This window comes from Tenrec ecaudatus, chromosome 1, assembly GCF_050624435.1.
Source record: "Tenrec ecaudatus isolate mTenEca1 chromosome 1, mTenEca1.hap1, whole genome shotgun sequence".
Classification (NCBI taxonomy): domain Eukaryota; kingdom Metazoa; phylum Chordata; class Mammalia; order Afrosoricida; family Tenrecidae; genus Tenrec; species Tenrec ecaudatus.
This window is the reverse complement of record NC_134530.1, coordinates 97,987,775-98,006,395: the sequence shown is the minus strand read 5'-3', so window position 1 is coordinate 98,006,395 and position 18,621 is coordinate 97,987,775. Positions and strand designations below refer to the sequence as shown.

The following is an 18,621-nucleotide window of genomic DNA, read 5'->3' as shown; positions in this document are numbered from 1 at the left end:
GTTTCATCCATGTTTTTAGTGATGCTCAGTATTCCACTGTGTGCATGCACCAAAGTTTCATTATCCACTCTTCATCTACTGGGCTTTAGGTTGTTTTCAACTGCATACTGCTGTGAAGAATACTGTGATGAACATGAGAGTGCATATATGTCTGTTCCTTTTATGACTCCGCCCTCTACCAAACAGAGGTATTGCTGCCTCGTTTGGAATTTCTATTCCCAGTTGTTTGAGATGGTGCCATGTGGTTTTCCACAATGATTTCACCTACTTATGGACCCACCAGCAGCATATCAGAGTTCAAAGTCTCCATTTCTTCCCCTGCATTTTTGTTTTCTGTTTTTCTGAATTGGCCCGTCACAGTTGGTATAAGGTGATTTACACCTCCAGATGGCTAATGATTGTGAGCATGTCTTCATATATTTGTTAGCCATTTGGATGTCATTTTTGGTGAACTGCCTGTTCACATTATTTGTTCAATTTTTAATTGGATTGTTCATTTTTTAAGTTATTGAAATTTTTTATGGATTTTAGACATTAGTCTCCTGTCTACTTCGTCATTGTTAGAGATTTATTCCCAGCATGCCAGTCCTCCTTTTATTCTTTTGATGAAATACTTTTGATATATATTAGCGTCATATTTTCAGTGGGCTGAGCCGTCTATTTTTTCACATGTGTGCTTTCTTCCCCGTACTTGATAGCATGTATATGTTCTGTGATAGAGCCTTTAATTGAATCCCTATTTTCTCACAGACAGTCTTTATATTTGCGGTATCTGCATTAAGTCTATGATCAATCTTCAGTTTTATTCTGTACGTGGGGTGAGCTACGAGTCCTGCTTCACTCTTCTGCAGAGGAAGATCCAATTTTGTCCACACCATGTGTTGAAGACACTATCTCTTTCCCCTTCAGTGTCGTCTAACCCCGAGTTCACTTCTTGGATTTCTATTCCTTTCCATTGGTGTATGTACCTACCACGGTACCAGTACCAGGTTATTTTTTACCACAGGTAGTTATAGGTCTACTTTATTGTTATTATTAAGAAATTTTTTGCTTGTGCTGTGTCTTGTCTCTCTCCATATGAAGTTAGTAATTCATTTTCCATTACTTTAAAAAATGGAGTTGTTCTGTGGCTTGGAATTACATTTTATTTATAGATTGCTTTGAGTAGTATTGACATTTTCACAATAAGTTTTCTTAGCCACCAACGTAGAATATTTTTCTATTTATGTAGGTCTTTTGTTTCTCATGGCAGTGTTTCATAGTTTTCAGTATACAAGTCTTTTTTTCCCTCTGGTTAGGTTCATTCCTAAATATTTTATCTTTTGGATGGTTATTATAAATGGTATTATTTTCTTGATTTCCTTTTCAGAGCTCTCTTTATTACTACCTACAAATCCTATTGATTTTTGTATGTTGACCTTCTATCCTGTCATATTGCAGAATCTCTCAATTGCTCCAAACAATATTTTTGTTGAATATTTGAGTTGTTATTTGGAGATTTTTATATATACAGTCATATCATCTGCAAATAGGTAGAGTTTCATTTCTTCTCTGCCAGTTCCTTTTTATTGTCAAATGGTTTTGTTAAGACTTTAAGCATAAAGTTGATAACAGTAGTGATAAGATGTATACTTGTCTGGTTCCTATTCATGAGGAAATGCTTTAAATTTTTCCAACTATTCTACAAAGTCCAATATTTTACATTAAATAAAGGAGTTTTCAATGGTAAAATGACTTTGCTATCTAACAATAATTGGGTTTGAATTTATACATTTCACAGATACATAGAATTTTCAAAGATAATATTCTTTATGTATTATTAAATAATAATTTCATTCAATAAATTGTTTACATTAAAACACATATTCAAAATACATTGAAGAAAAAGTTATCATAGGGTCAGATATCTATGTAATGTAGTGTTTAAGTACAAGGCATTGATGTAAAAAACCTGCATTTTAATCTACAGTTTTTTTCTTTTGCAAATAATTCAACTTGTATAAAATTCAATTTATGTCTGAAACAGAGATAGTGGCGTCTGCTTCTTATGCTGCTCCAAAGATTAATTTATTATTTTTCTCGATAGTAAGAACTACAGAGAAATTATATTACTTTTCTCTACCTTTCTTTTTATTTTGGCCTTTCAATGTTAAGTAGAACATTCTTTAAAATACCTCTATTATTTTTAGTTTTTATTGTTGAAATAGGGAAATCAAGATGAAATCCAGCAATCCCTGTTTCAATGGTCTTCTTTTCTACTTTGGAAGTTCAGAGAAATGTGGTACAGCCCCCAAATATCTAGTAAAATAGCTGAACCACATAAAATTGAAAGTTTTAAAGCTGAGGTTGAGAGTCAATGTAAAGCTTGTTCATAAGTGTAAATGTGTTTTGCATTTAAACATTTTCATTTATGTCTTAAAATTATATCACCATATTGCAAGACATTAAAAACAAAAATAACAGAAAACTATCACTCATCATTATACTTCCTTACCACAACCATAATGGTGACATTTTATATTTTTTCTTTCTAATTTAATTTCTGATTGTTTTAATGTAACTTCTTACTGTATTGCAATTCTTCACTTTAGAATTTATTTTCAATGTCAATGTAAAACTGGCATGAACACATAATATAGCACTCATACTAAGAGCCCTTTGACAATTAAAGAGGCATGGAGGGTGGAGAGAATGTAGGGTAGAAAGGGGGAATTGATTACAGGAATCTACACATAGCCTCATCCCTGGGGAGGGACAGCAGAGAAGAGGGCAGGGGGAGATGTCAGACAGTGTAATATATGACAAAATAATAATAATATATGAATGATTAAAGGTTCACGAGATGGGGTGAGTGGGGAGGGAGGGGGAAAATGAGGAGCACATATTAAGGGCTCAAGTAGAAGGCAAATGTTTGAGAATGATGATGGCAACAAATGTACATATGTTTTTGACACAATGAATGTATGTATGGATTGTGATAAGAATTGTATGAGCCCCCAATAAAATTATTTTTTAAAAAAAGTTGTAGTGGCTCAGTAGCTTATGTGTTGGACTACTAAACACAAGATTGATGTTTCAAACCCAATACTTGCTATGTGGGAGAAAGATGAGGCTATCTTCTTTGTAAAGATTTATAGTGTTAGAAACTCTGAAGAGCACTTCTACTCTGTCCTATAGGGTCACTATGAGTTGGAATGAACTCAGTGGCAGCGGTTTTGTGGGTTATTAATTATGCCATATCAAGAGTTGTAATTTGAGGTTATTCAGGAGAGCAGAGAAATATGGTCATGTTTTCAAGCTCATGGATAGATATGCCATAATCCAGTAGAAATTTCCTTAGAGTTGAACCATATAAATGTTTTATATTTTGCAAAATATATCTTTTTATTTAAGTGCCCCACAAAATGCTCTTTCAGAGTTTTAGAAATATAGAGAAAAAACTCATGAATTAAAAACACTGGTGTCAAGAATTTCTCACTCTCTCTTTATATATATATATATATAATGTCGATTTGCATAATAGAATTTCCATGAAGATTTAAATAGAATAAAGCAATGTCTAGAGGCATGGTAGGGTCTCAATAAATACTAATTCTAATTTTTTGACTTAAATAGTTTATATTTTCAAGTTTGTAATGATAATTTTAAAAAATATTTCTTCATGATATTCAGGCTATACTCTAAAGTTCACATCTAAAACTAAAATTATAATGACAACATTCAAAGTTATTACAGTTTCACTTGAGAACTTTTATTTCTTAATATTTTATAGGTTTTATAGATAAACAATACTAACAATACTTTCAAGGAAATTTATTTAATTAGAATAGAAATATTAGACATAAGTAGAATTTATCCTACATTTTAGAAATGGTCGCTGCATTGGTGTGGGAAGCTACTGACATTTATTTTCTTGTTTCTTGTTGACGAAATGACATTATGGCCCAAGAGCATTAGTAAATCCTTTTCAGGGTTTGGTTTTCCAATTTTACCCCCCTTCATATGTTATCTTTGAAGTAGAAAAGTTCTAGCTTTCAAGGATATTTTATTGCCTAATATTTGACTTAATGTTGAGTGTTATTAAATAAGGAGGTCTGGTGGCTGAATTAGTTTAATGTTGGACTGCTGTTGGTTCAAATTCAACAATCATTTTGCAGGAGAAAGATGAGGCTGTGTGGTTCTTTAGAGCAGTTTTGAAGAGCAGTGTTTTAGCCCCTACAGAGTTACCATGAGTTGTAATTGACTCAGTGGGAGGACTTGAAGTACTTGCCGATGAAGATGCATTACAACTCAAGGTATGGAAAACAACCTTCACAACTGGACAAAGAGACAACACTGTGATAAATGGAGAAAGAATTCAAGTTGTCAAAGATTTTGTCTTGGCTTAGATCCACAATCAATACTCATGGAAGCAGCAGTCAAAGATGAAAAGATGTGTTACATTAGTAAATCTGCTGCACAAGACCTCTTTAGAGTGTTGAAAAGCAAGGCTGCTACTTTGAGGACTAATGTGTACCTGACCCAAGCCATGCTATTTTCAACTGCTTCCTATGCATGTGAAGATAGGACATTAAACAAGGAAGACTAAGAACCCATGCATATGAGTTATGGCGCTGGTGAAGAATATTCAAAGTATTATGGACTGCCCAAAAAACCAAAAGAACCTGTCTTGGAACAAGTACAACCAGAATGCTCCTTGGAAACAAGAATGGTAAGACTTTGTGTCACTTACTTTGGACATATTATCAGGAGTGACCGGTCCCTGGAAAAGGACATCATGCTTAGTAAAGTGGAGGAGCAGGGAAAAGGAAGATTCTTGAGAAAATGGATTCACCATGGTTACAACAATTGGCTCAAATATAATAATAATTATAAGGATGACAAAGGGCTGGGTACTGCTATAGGGTCACTATAAACTGAATGGACTCAAAGGCATCTAATAACAACAATAACAATCTACCAAAGGTCTCAAATTATATTTCCAACTGTTCCTTGTAAGGAACACCACTGTAACTTCTATTTCATTGCAATGCATTAACTCACTCAATATGGCTGCTTTAGCCCTAGTCTTTGTTACTCCCATCAAAGATGTTTATCTACCTGATGGGCCTTGATAAGAAGAGAGGTAGGCAAAGTGGGTGCATAAGCAAATGTGGTGAAGAAAGCTGATGGTGCCCAGCTATCAAAAGACATAGTGTCTGGGGTCTTAAAGGCTTGAAGATAAACAAGTAATCATTTACCTGAGAAGCAACAAAGCCCACATGGAAGGAGCACACCAGCCTGTGTGATCATAAGGTATCGATGGGATCAGGTATAGCATAAAAGACCCACAATAAAAAATCATATAATTGAGAATGAGGGGAAATGTGGGGTGGAGATCCAAAGCCCATCCTTAGGCAGTTGGATATCCCTTTACAGAAGGGTTGTAGGAAGGAGACAAGCCAGTCACTGTGCAGAATAACACCAATGAAACATACAACTTTCCTCTAGTTCTTTAATGCTTCCTCCCTATCACTATCATGATCCCAATTCTACCTTACAAATCTGGATAAACCAGAGCATGTACATGGGTACAGACAAGAGCTGGAAACAAAGGGAATCCAGGATAGATATAAACCCCTCGGGCCCAATATTGAGAGTATCCATATCAAGAGGGAAAGGAGAAGGTGGGGGGGGGTGGAGCAAGGGGGAACCGGTAACAATGACCTATCTATAACCCCCTCCCAGGGGGATGGACAACAGAAAAGTGGGTGAAGGGAGACATCGATCAGTGTAAGAAATGAAAAAATAATAATTTATAGATTATCAAGGGTTCATGTGGGAGGGAAGGTGGGAGGGAGTGGGAAAATGAGTCGCTGATACCAAGAGCTCAGGTAGAAAGAAAATGTTTTGAAAATGATGATGGCAACTCATGTACAAATGCGCTTGACACAATGGATGGATGTATTGATTGTGATAAGAGTAGTATGAGCCCCCAATAAAATGATTTTTTTTAAAAGAGAGGTAAGGGGAGAAATTGGGATATATTATTCAGATGCGAACCATTGTTAACTGAGTTAACAATGAGTTAATTTTGATTGGCATCAGTCTGAGTATAAAATCACTCATCTCAAAAGCAAGAAGTAGGGATTTCACTATCACAAAATAGAACAGCCAGGAATGGATAGTGACCTTTGGACTATGAATTCCCTATGTACTGAATCTCCTAGATTCTGGAGACAGTTATGACCAAAGCCTGGGGTAGAGGGACTTCCGAGCTCACAAGACAAGTAAAGCTCAGTGCACTGGGCAAGAGACTGTCTTGTGAAGTGGTGTGCCTTTGTACCCTTGATGAAGGAAGCTGGGTTAGCTGACCCCTGGAGCAAGAGCTGGGTGCCTTCAGGCTGAGGCTTATGGTGGAATGGCATGTCCTTGGGCATTTCTAAAAGAAGTTTGTAACTTTGCCTGAGTAAGCGACAGCTGGGCCAAGAGGTTGAGGGCCAGAGAGAGTCCTAAAAATGGTCATTGCAGAAAAGAAATTGTCCTGACTTAAAATCTGTATCCTGAGTATTTCTCATTCCATTCCATTGCATTAATTGGATGAGTCTCTCCTAATAATCCCACAATCATATTATCTGGATTTTTCGGGCCATTGCAGAAAAGTAGAGGGCTGGGAAATGAGAGGACCTTGTGAGGAACTGTTTGCGTTAGGCAGGATTACCTCTAAAAGCAGGACGGAGACCTGGCTGCCTCCTGCGTTGTGGCAATCAGCCTGGGGAGCTGAAGGAAGTCAGATGTGCTGTTGCTATCAGGTGCCATCGAGGTGTTTCTGCCCCATAGCAACCCTGTGCACAGCAGAAGGAAACACTCCAGCGTCCTGCTCCATCCTCACCATGGTTCCTATTTCGGAGCCATTGTTGCAGCCACTGTGCCCAACCATCTGGTCGTGGGCCTTCTCTGTTTTGCTGCCCCTCTACTTTACCAAGGACTGTGCTCCCTGATGACATGCCCAACATGTATAAGGTGCCGTCTACCTACTCTTGCCTCCAAGGAGCACTCTGGGTGTACTTCTAAGTCAGATATGGACCAAGGCCGTTTCAGCATCCATTCTTCAGCAATTTGTTCCACTTCTAGTTCAATTTCCAGTCTCTTCCCACAATCCAAAGAAAAGTTGCCTTTACTATTTGCTCACCTCAATGTTTTTAGTGAAAAATATCCTTTCAGCTTCACTTTGGCAAACCTTCTTTTGCTCTCTGATACCATGGCATTCATTAAATGCCTTTCAGGTGAGCTTTAGCGTCACTGTCTCCATGTGAACAAAGGACTAAAGGATTTTCTCAAATTCTGGTGTCAGTTTTGTATAATTAATGTGTCAGTCTTACTTAGAAACTAATTATCTGTCTCTCAGTACTGTTGATTTGTTACAGCCTCTTCCAAATATTATTATAACTTTCAATAGACTTTCTGGGCTTTATTTTCACTTCCACAGTTAGGAATTTTTATATTCAGGTTCACAATCTTCTATTGAATCTTCTTGCTGTGATTTCTTGATCTTAATTCCAAAGACTTCTGTCCTTATATCAGACTGGTAATTTATTAACATGATCATATGCTGGGTTTTGTTTTCCCATGACTTTTCACTACTAACAGATATTTAACTAAAAGTAACTCTCCCTAAATTTTTCTGGGAGTAAGATTAAACTCTGAGTCTTATCTCAGAAAATTGTACATCTATTTCTGCTTATACCATGAAGTGTTCACCTCATTCAGGGAACCATATCTGTGGAAACTGAGTTTAATATTCTCTTTTAAATTTTATTTAATAAAATCATTGTAAATTGTATGATGGTTCACAGAGCAGATCAGTTTCCCATTTATCAATTCATACACATTTTATTTCCTGTCATTGACTGCAACTCTAGAAGTAGCACCACGGACCTCACTGCCTGTGTTCCTTTTCTGTTCCTCCTTCTGTCTAAGCCATTCTAAATTTTGTCTTGGGTAAACACTGCCCCTTTGATCTCAAATGGCTAATTATTCTAATGTGTGCATACCTCTCTTCTGTTAATATTCCCCTTTTATACCCGTCCATTATTTGTTTGAATACTGAACCCTAGAGTGAGTTCCCTACATTAAAAGAGATTATGGGTTTCAGGGGATCCATCAATTTTGGTCTGACCAGTACACCTTATTTTTTTTAATGATTTTGAGCTTTGGTTCATATTTTTCTCCCACTTTATCCAGCAACATCTGATATGATATCTTTTGGAGCAGTTGGTACTTGTAGCTGGGTAACATCTTGTTCTTCCTGTCTCAGAGTCTTGGAAACTAATATGTGACTGGTCAATTAGTCCACTGAACTAATTGTTTCCATGCATGTGTAACCATTTTCACTCTGCTTTCTCCAGACAGGGACAGACTAATACTTGCACCTCACATGGCCACTCATGAGCCCCAGACACTACTCATCACAGTGGGATGCAGACCATTGTCTTTGTGGGCAATTTTATCCTATTTGACCTTAGCATTCCCCAAGATCATAATCTTGAGTCCTTGGGCGCCATGACTAATTCCCTCAAGTGCCTGATTAAATCTAAGAAGTTTCCATAACTCTGGTTCCTGTATGCTCCACCATATTCCTGAGCATTTTCGTAGCAAAGCAAAATATACATGAATAGTTATCCTCTGTCAAACATATAGATGCAATGATAAACTCCCACTCTGCTTTGCACACTGGTTCAGTCAGTGTGACTATCCATCCATCTACTCTTGATCATCATCATTACAGGACTGTGACATAAAATATTTGCCCTGCTACCATTAACTTTTATATTCCCTCCAGTGCCTTCCCCTGCTGTCATAATGTTTTGCTGACCACCCTCTTATTTTATATTGTCGTCTGCTTTATCCAAGTTAACACGTGTTTACCTTCTAGCCTCTGGTGGCCTTGGGGTTACTAACCACAAGATTGGCAGTTCTAACTCATCCCAGATCTCCACAGCCAAAAGATGAGGTTTTCTGGTGATTTAGAGCTTTGAAACCCCCCTGGGGAAAATCTACTCTGCTCTATAGGATAATTATGAGTTGGAATGGACTCGGTAGCAGTGAGTGAGTGGTGACCCTCCAGCCAGTAATTTGCCCTCACTTCCCTTCCACCTTGAGAGTGGGCTGTATTTGGGCTGCTAACTATGAAGTTAGTAGTTCGAAACTAATAGCCATTTCTAGGGAAAAAGCTAAGACTTTTTTTACTCCCATAAAGAGTTACAGCCTCCCAGGGAAGAGGTCACATGTGGATCCCTGTAATCAGTTCCCCCTTTCCAACCCACTCACCCTCCACTCTCCCAGCATCGTCCCTCACACCCTTGGTCCTGAAGGTATCATCCACCCTGGATTCCCTGTACCTCCAGCCCTCATATGTACCAGTGTACAGCCTCTGTCCTATCCAGCCCTGCAAGGTAGAATTCGGATCATGGTATTTGGGGGGAGGAAGCATCCAGGATCTGGGGGAAAGCTGTGTTCTTCATCGGTACTACCTCACACCCTAATTAACCCATCTCCTCGCCTAAACCCCTCTATGGAAAGGGGGAACTGATTACAGGGATCCACATGTGACCTCTTCCCTGGGAGAGGGACAGCAGAGAAGGGGGGAAGGGAGACTCCGGATAGGGCAAGATATGACAAAATAACGATGTATAAATTACCAAGGGCACATGAGGGAGGGGGGAAAGGGGAGGGAAAAAAAAAGAGGACCTGATGCAAGGGGCTTAAGTGGAGAGCAAATGCCTTGAGAATGATTGGGGCAGGGAATGTATGGATGTGCTTTATACAATTGATGTATGTATATGTATGGATGGTGATAAGAGTTGTATGAGTCCCTAATAAAATGTAAAAAATGAAAAGAGGAGAAAAAAATGATTAGGGCAAAGACTGTACAGATGTGCTTTATACAATTGATGTATGTATATGTATGAACTGTGATAAGAATTGTATGAGCCCCAATAAATTGTTAAAAAAATTTTTTAAAAAAGAATGATGATAACATATGTACAAATGTGCTTGATACAATGGATGGATGGATGGGTAAGGGCTGTAAGAGCCGCCAATAAAATGATTAAAAAAAAAAAAAAGAGTTACAGCCTCAGAAACTCATAGGGGCCATTCTCTCTTGTGCAGCCCTTATTGCAGTGGTTCTCAATCTTCCTAATGCTGCGCCCCTTTAACACAGTTTCTCACGTGTGGTGACCCTGTATGTGGGCGTATCTGCAAGTGGGCGGACCCACCTGGAGATGGACAGAGGAGCAGTGTCTCGGTTCCTAAGACCATTGGAAAGATGGTTTAAGGCAACTCCTATGAAAGAGTCGGTCTACCCCCAATGGGGTCATGATGCACAGGTTGAGAACCCCTGCCTTATAGGTTGCTATAAGGCAGAATCACCTCAATGGCACTGATTTTTGAATGAGTTCTTTATCCCTCTGAAACCACCAGAAAGTGTTTCTTTTAGTGTGATAACCTTTCATTGACTTTTTACAACAGTAGTCTCATACAATATTTGCCCTTTTCTGATCCTAACATCTCTATGGTCCATGTCTTCCATCTCACTGTTCTCACGGACTTACTCTTTCTTCATCTCATAACCTCCATGACATGGAGACTCTATATTTCTGGTTATACCTTTTCTTTTTCCAAATTAAAGTATATGGTCTGCCTCTTTTTATGTATCTACCCAAACCATAAACTCTCACACTCCACCTGCCAGATCCTTGTTGTCAATTTCTCACCATACTTATAACTCATGATCATTTTCTTAGTTCTTGCTCTCTTACATATAATGTTGCCTAGCAGTCACTGAAAACGATGACATAATTTGCTTGAAAGTAATGCCATTGGGTGCCATTAGGCTTTTATTTCTGATCAGCATCTTTTGTTGAACAATTATGGTTTGATTAGTTCTTTGCCATTCTTTTATTATGTTAAATTTAAATGCAATTTCAAAATCCATGAACTTTCTCTATCCTAGTGCATTAATATTCAATAGAAACATAAGAAAAACAATTTAATTACTAATACTCACTTAGAGATTGGATTGACACTGGCTTCAATTATTGTTAAACACTTACAGCACTTTATGTTTTCTGGAAATTCTTGTACACCTAAAATAGAAAAAAAATTAAGTTATATATATTCCAGCAAAAATTCTGCAAAGTATAGTTTTAACTATTAAGAATAATTGACTAGTATGCAATGAATTATTAGATTGATTATATAAGAACAATAGCATTATAGTATGGTATATGAATACATGAATATTTCTAACACAATTTAAATGTTAAATAATATCCTATAATAGCATTATTATAGAGTTCAAAGTATAAAATTTGGGATAAGATATATTTTGGGTTTTTACCCACCAAAGGAAAAAGTAGTTTAAATGATGTAGTGAATAGCATAACATTGCCCATATCGAAGGGTTTCGGGGGAGAGAGTGGTGATCAACAGATACTATGAATATAAGATAAAAAAAATCCTTGTTCCCAGAATGCTTTAAATAAGATTGGAAGCTTGAACACAGGCCACAGGCCTCTAAAAATGATTTAAGGCCAAATCACAAAAAAACCAGATGTGCCCAAACTAATGTGGTGCTCTAACAAGCTGAATGCAATTCTTCCTTGTTAGCTGTCTGGGAGTGTGCTGAGGTGAGCTTCTGTGCCTGCGTCCTTTCCGAGCATCTCGACAGGAACCAGTTTGGCTGCCTGCCCTCAGAGAACTGCTCATCTGCTTTGATAGCTGTGCTGTTGGCTATGTGACAGAAGCATACAGGTTTTTCAAAGAAACTGAAAATCCAAGATCCACAAAACCAATCTGAAAATGTAGGGGTCAGAGGAATAAAAGATATTGGGGGGGGGGCATCTCCATCAATTGATACCAATGAATCAAACAGAATCATCTCAGAAAATGTTGAAAGAGAGCTATAGGGAAGCAATCTGAGGTGCCTGAAGTACCACTTCTCCTCACGGACGAGATGACTACACCTGCGAACAATTCCATCAAGGACGAATTCTGTCCAGGACTTCATCTGATAGAAGCAAAGGAACAGCTAGTCCTCTGATACAGTTGGATTCTTGATGACAAAGTTCAAGAAACAGAATGTTCCCAGTTACTAACTACCACTAACCTGGAACTCCAAAGCCAATTAGACAAGAGCAGGATAGACGAATGCAAAAAGAATCCATTCATTGATTGTATCTTCTGGGAAATGCCATCGGAAAGCAAGCTTTCTTTACATTATTGTTGAAGTCGTTTTGCTTCTTAAAAACAACCCAAAGATTCTTATTATGTGTGTGCTCCACGAGAAAAGGTCTCCCTGGGTGACGCAGGTGCTAACCACACGTGTGAGAAATTTGAGCCCACCCAGAAATGTCCCTCTCAATACACTGAAAAAATCAGCCACTGAGAACCCAATGGAACCCAGTTCTCCTCTGGTGTGCATGGGGTCTCCAGGAGTTGAATTCATTAGCATGGCAGCGTGTTTGTTTGTCTATTTTCCTTAAGAGAAAGGCCAATTTTCTCTTTTGGAAATGTTTTAACATCCAGAATTGCCCTTGTTAACTGGATATTTCGAAAAAAGGCAAGCAAGTCAGTCCTGAGTGCTTCCTCTTGGCTTTCCTATTTGCTTTGAATATTTGCAATCAACAGGAGTGCATGGTGCCTTCCCTCCACTCTCATCTTTCCTCTCTGTCGGCTGTCTGGGCTCATTACAAGCTGATGCCTTATCGCCACAGGTTCCAATCTTCTAGCACTGTTTACTTAAATTATGTGTAAATCAAGATATGGAAGCAGAAGTAAATTAAAATACAGTTTCACGAATCTAAATCTGTCTTTTTATCTTCTATTTAAAATGGAATTGCCTGCTGTGGCGAAAATGGTACTCCACTATTAGTTGAAAAACTTACATTACATTGTTTATGATTTAAATTTAAAAGTGTTCAGGGCACAGCTTACCAAGAAAACCAAACTCAATGCCATCAGTTGACGCTGACTCATCCTGGCTTTGAATGGAATCCCTGTGGAATGACTTCCTGGTTGACTAACCCCAGGCAAGGCACTTACACTGAGCGCCCTAGTTTCCTATTCCGATCAATGGGGACTGTAAATATGTAAAGCTTTCATCATAGGCTTGACGTGAGGATTAAGCTTTCATCATGGAGCTATACTGAGGATTACAGAAACCACACAGGTAAATTAAATTGCAAAATCCACCCTGACTGTACAGCAGTGTAGAACAGTTTCATAGGGTTTCCGGGGCTGAGAATCTTTATAGGAACAGAAAGCCTTAACTTTCTTCTATAGAGAGGCTGCTGCCTTTGAACTGTTGGTGTTTTGATTAGCAGCTGAACAGGTAATTCACTGCTCTCCTAGGGCTATTTAATTACCACAAAAGGATCCATCAATGTCATTCATAATTAGTAGAAATAAAAAGAAAGAATTCGAACTTTCAGCCCAAACTGTAAAGATCTTGTAAGTCATCACTCCTGTTCACACACAGGAAAAAAGCTAAAAAAATGAAAGGTCATCAACTCTTTTTAGATTTATCAGACAAACAAACTTAGGTCACACAAGACAAATTTAATATGTCAATTTGAGTAACTATGTGTTCCATGTTTGGTTAAAGAGTAATGGAGATGTTGTTATGAAGGTGTTCTTCTTAGTTGTCATGGAGTTCTCTCTAATTCATGACAACCAGATGCATAACAGATTTAGACATTGCCTGGTTCAATTGTACCACCTTCACGATCCAATGCTAAGTTTGAGCCGCCTGTCGGGGCTATTGTGTCTGTCTATCTAACTGAGACTTTCCCTTATCTTCCTTTTTGTCCTCTACCAAGTAGGATGCTTTACATAAGATTACATCACTTGGTTTTAAGTAGATTACCCTTTATAAAGTGAGTAGATCTTCAGGGCAAAAAGGGATTTTTTTCTGCCTGCAGACTGTAAGTGTACATTTTCCCAGCGCTTCTCCACTCTTCATTTTCCTTATCACTTGACAGGAAAATTTTGCAAAACAAGACTGCAGGAATCGGAAATCTGTAGTCTGACAGTAAGATTCTGCAGTTGGCTTTTGCAGTCACATGAGCCAATCCCTTAAAATAGCATTCTTTCTCCTCTCTCTTCCTAAACATCCCTTCCCCCCACCTCCAGCACCCCCACACAAATACTCATGAAATAACTTCTGTTGCTCTAGAAAACCCTAAGATAATTCACCGGAGGGTAGAAAGACCGGAGGGTGATAGATTCATGGTTAGAGACTTAGAGTAGACTACCATGAGACATTTAAAACAATCCTGAAGACGCAGCCTTCAGGAAAATAACACAGGTTTATAAGTTTTGGCCATATGCATGCTGTACAGATTTTTAAAATGCTTCTATCTGGGCAAGGGGCAAAGGAGCCAATTTGAAATCTACTCAAAGCAATCAATCTCCTCTTCTTGATATTGATTTTCCTCAAGGGAAACTGTTCCCAAACATGACTCACTAGTCCACATTTCCTCCTGGGGGTCCCTATCGAGTAGCTTTCTTCTGAACACATGGAGTCGTCTTCGGTTCAAATCCAGTAGATGGCAACAAAGAGTGCCAGATGGCTCATTAGCCTTGAATATTTGTTAGCCTGGACTATTTGTTTTTGCTGTTAGAGGCCCTGGAGTCAGTTCTGACTGACAGCACTGCCCCATCCGGTGCCATCTTCACAATTATTCTGACCCTTGACCTCAGTGTTGCAGATATCATGCCAGTCTATCTCCTTGAGCGCCTTCCTCTTTGTTGCTGCCCTCTACTTTACCAAGCATGATGTCCTTCTCCAGGGACTGGTGACAATATGTCCAAAGCATGTAAGATGAAGTCTAGCATTCCTTGTTGCTAAGGAGTCCTCTGGTGGCATTTCTTTCAAGACAGATCAGTTTGTCCTTTTACCAATTCATGGTATTTTCAATATTCTTCAGTAGCATCACAATTCAAATGCATCAGATCTTAGGCTTTCCTTATTCAATGTCCAACTTTGACATGCATATGAGGCGATTGAAAATACCATGGTGTGGGTCAGGCACACCTTAGGCCTCAAAGTAGCCTCCATGCTTCCCAATCCTCTAAAGAGGACTTGTACAATAGATTTACCCAATACAGCTATCTTTTGATTTCTTGACTACTGCTTCCATGAGCACTGATGGTGGATCCAAGCAAGACGAAATCCTTGGCAACTTCTAGCTTTTCTCCATTGGTCAAGATGCTACCACTTGGCTCAGCTGAGATAATTTGGATCTTTTTATTTTGAGTTGTAATGCATATTGAAGGCTGCAATGCTTGATTTTAATCAAAAATGCTCCAAGTTCTCACTTTTAGCAAGCAATGTAGTGTAATCTGCATATCACAGGTTGTTAATAAGTCTTCCTCCAAACCTGATGCTGCATTCTTCTCTTTATACTTCAACTGCTCTATTTGCAAAGCATACAAATTAAATAAGTATTTTGCGAGGATACAACTCTGTCCCACAGCTTTCCTGATTTTATACCGTGCAGTAGTCCCTTGTTCTGTTTGCACAACTGCCTTTAGATCCATGGACAAGTTCTGCATAAGCACAATGAAGTGTTCTGGAATTTCTAAAGTTATCTATAGTTTGTTATGATCCACACAGCCAAATGCCTTGGAATAGTCAATAAAACACAAGTAAATATCTTTCTGATATTCTCTGATTTCAGCCAAGATCCATCTGACAGTAGCAATATTTTTCAGAGAAAAATAATATTCTATAGGTTAGAATTTAGATATTCATAAATAGAGTGGTTGATAAGAAATGAGATCTCTTATTTTTCTTGTCATAAAATCAAGGACCACTGGGACTAAAGGAGGTTCAAGTTTTAATGAAGGCATTGCTGGAAACTGAGGCTCTAAGAATTGATGGAACACCAGTTGAAATGTTTCAGCAAATGGGAGCAGTGCTGGAAGTGCTCACTCAGGTATGCTGCAAAGAAAGAATCATCAGTCACTAAAAGAAATACTGGCCAACAGCTGTGGTGTGACAAACATTGGAAGGCTACTTTAGATATTTATATATATATATAAATATATGTAAAATGCACTGCATTTTATATGTAAAATGTAGATATATATTTATATATAAAATATACCAGAATCTGTTTTATATTTTCTAAAATTGATACAGGGGTGGAAGATCCTCCTAAAATTAAAATGTTTTTCTTTATCAAATAAAATTATTTTTAATTAAAAATTATTATTTTATTATAATAATATATTTTGCTTAAAATATATTTTTACTAAAAAATTTGGATGAGAAAAACTGAACTAACTAAAGGAGTTCTTATTCATGTCTGTTTTAAAAAATGGCCATCAGGTAGAGTATGGAAATTCGTTTAAAACTCATTAAAGGCACATATTAGAAAACTCTGCTGAGGAGAATTCAAAAGAGGTTGGGCTGCACCTTGATAGGAAACCGGAGGTCCAAGCTGGGTTCCTAAAGGGATGTGGTTTAAGTTCTCTCATCGCTGGTGTTAGGTGCATCATGTCGGAAGGCAAAGGATACCAGAAGGATGACTACCTGTCTTTTAAGACAACTTGAATAACAGCACGAACAATGAAAATTTCAGAACACTGAGGAAACTGTACATAGATCACGTGGCAGCTGTTTAAATACAAGAGGCTATTGTAAACTAGGAAAAGGTTTACAATAGAATTGTATGAGTTTTCCTGACTCAATCAATCTGTATGCTAAGAAACTAATTTTAGAAGTTGGACTATATGAAGATGAACAGTGTGATATATAAATGACACAATGTTGCTTTCCAAAAATAAAGATGATTTTGAAGTATTTACTGATGAAGACCAAACTTCAGTATGCATTATACCACAACGTGAAAAAAAATAAAAGTTCTAAAAATTGGGTTAACAAATAACATGACTGATGGTGCAAATTTATAGTTGTCCAGGTTTTGCTCTACGTGGTTCAACAATCAGCCTCCGCAGGAGTTCTGACTACAAGTCAAGGCTGACTCGGTGTATTCGGTGGGTGTCAGACTGCAGTGCTTTATGGGTGTAGAAAGCCCAGTCTTTCTCCCGCACAGGTGTTGTTGGCTTCCAACTGCAGGCCATGCCAATTTCAGCCCACCAGGCGACCCCACACCACTAGGGCTCCCTCTCCAGGAAATAAAATGATGTCTGGCATTGGGAACATCTGCTGCAAGACACTTCTTAAAATCTTGCAAGCTAAAATGCCCAATTTGATGATTAAAGTGGGGCTGACCTAAAGTACGGTATTTTCAAAGACGTCATGTGCATTCAAACACACACACACACACAGAACTAAGATGAATTGATGCATTCAAATTATAATGTTGGTGAAGAATATTGAGTATAGGATGGGTGTGTCTTGTCATCAGGAAAGTCCAATAATTAGAGTAGGCCATTTTATTTCCTAAAGTAGGGAGTCAGCAACATTTTTATTGTGGAAGGACAGAAATGCTGTACCAATAGGCATATCAATGGTTTTGAGGAAAGTCCATGCCCGGCAGCATTTTGTTCTGCTGGACAAAAGGTTACTCTGAGTCAAGGATAACTAATGCCGACAAGAACACTGCTCTAAAAGAAAGAAGTGTATTCAAAATAACAATTACAAGATTCCAGTGTATGGCTATGTGGAATGAATGATGGCTATGTATCATGGAGCTAGAAGGAGGAATTTGGTCCATACTGTTAATATGTACCTGCACTGCCAGTGGAGCAGTGCATTATTTCTAAAAGTAATCTTAAATCAGTTGTAAATGTATTTTACAGACTCCTGGGAAGTCTGGTGGCACAGTGGTTATCTGTTGGGCTGTGATCTGCGAGGTCGGCAGTTCAACCACAGAAGAAAGAGCTGTCGACTCCCCTGAACAGTTCGTCTCAGAAACCCACAGGGGGCAGCTCTACCAATCCGATAGGTCCACTATGATTCAGTATTGACTGGAGGACAGTGAATTTAAGGAAGTCATTAAAAATTATTTAAGGAAATATAACTGTTGCTCTTTTTTTCTAAAAGAGAAGACAAAATTGAGCCAAAAAAAGGCCCGGTAAGCACAGAGAAGCAAAAATGAGTGAAAGACAAAAAGAAAGGGATTAAAATGTAAGAACAAATATAATAAATAGAAATTAGCTTCAACTATAATATATATTAATCTAACTACCAGTATATCAGTTATAACTTTAAATATGGAAAATATAAAATACCAATTTAAAAACTTGGATTATCATGGTATATTTAATAAACAATATCTAAATACATATTGTCTACCAAAAACCCCACTTTAAATATAACAACTTAGCTAGAATAGAGGTAAAGGGAAGGAGAAAGGGTATTTCTTAATATTGTGTATAATACTAGTTACATTGCAGATACAAATTTCTTTTTAAACATTTTATTAGGGGGCTCATATGAAGGAAAATTACCAAGGAAATAAGGACATGATATGAAGATGAAAATGGGGAAAAAAGTTGAGTATTCAAGAAGAAAATAATTCCAGAAGTGTATATGTCCAGCAACAAAGCTATCACAGCAACTAATAGGAAAAAAACACCTGATAGAATTTCATAGAGAAATAGAAA

The 18,621-nt window shown here is 37.9% G+C and overlaps 1 protein-coding gene across 2 annotated transcripts in view; it reads right to left on the bottom strand.

Moving 5' to 3' along the window:
• The window catches only part of LRRC7 (leucine rich repeat containing 7), a 480,765-nt gene that overhangs the window by 283,970 nt on the left and 178,174 nt on the right, over positions 1 to 18,621 (bottom strand). For both annotated transcript variants that reach the window (XM_075540042.1, XM_075540036.1), the window contains exon 4: positions 11,051 to 11,129. In XM_075540042.1, the coding sequence (XP_075396157.1) occupies positions 11,051 to 11,129 (79 nt within the window). The remainder of the gene's footprint in view (positions 1 to 11,050; positions 11,130 to 18,621) is intronic.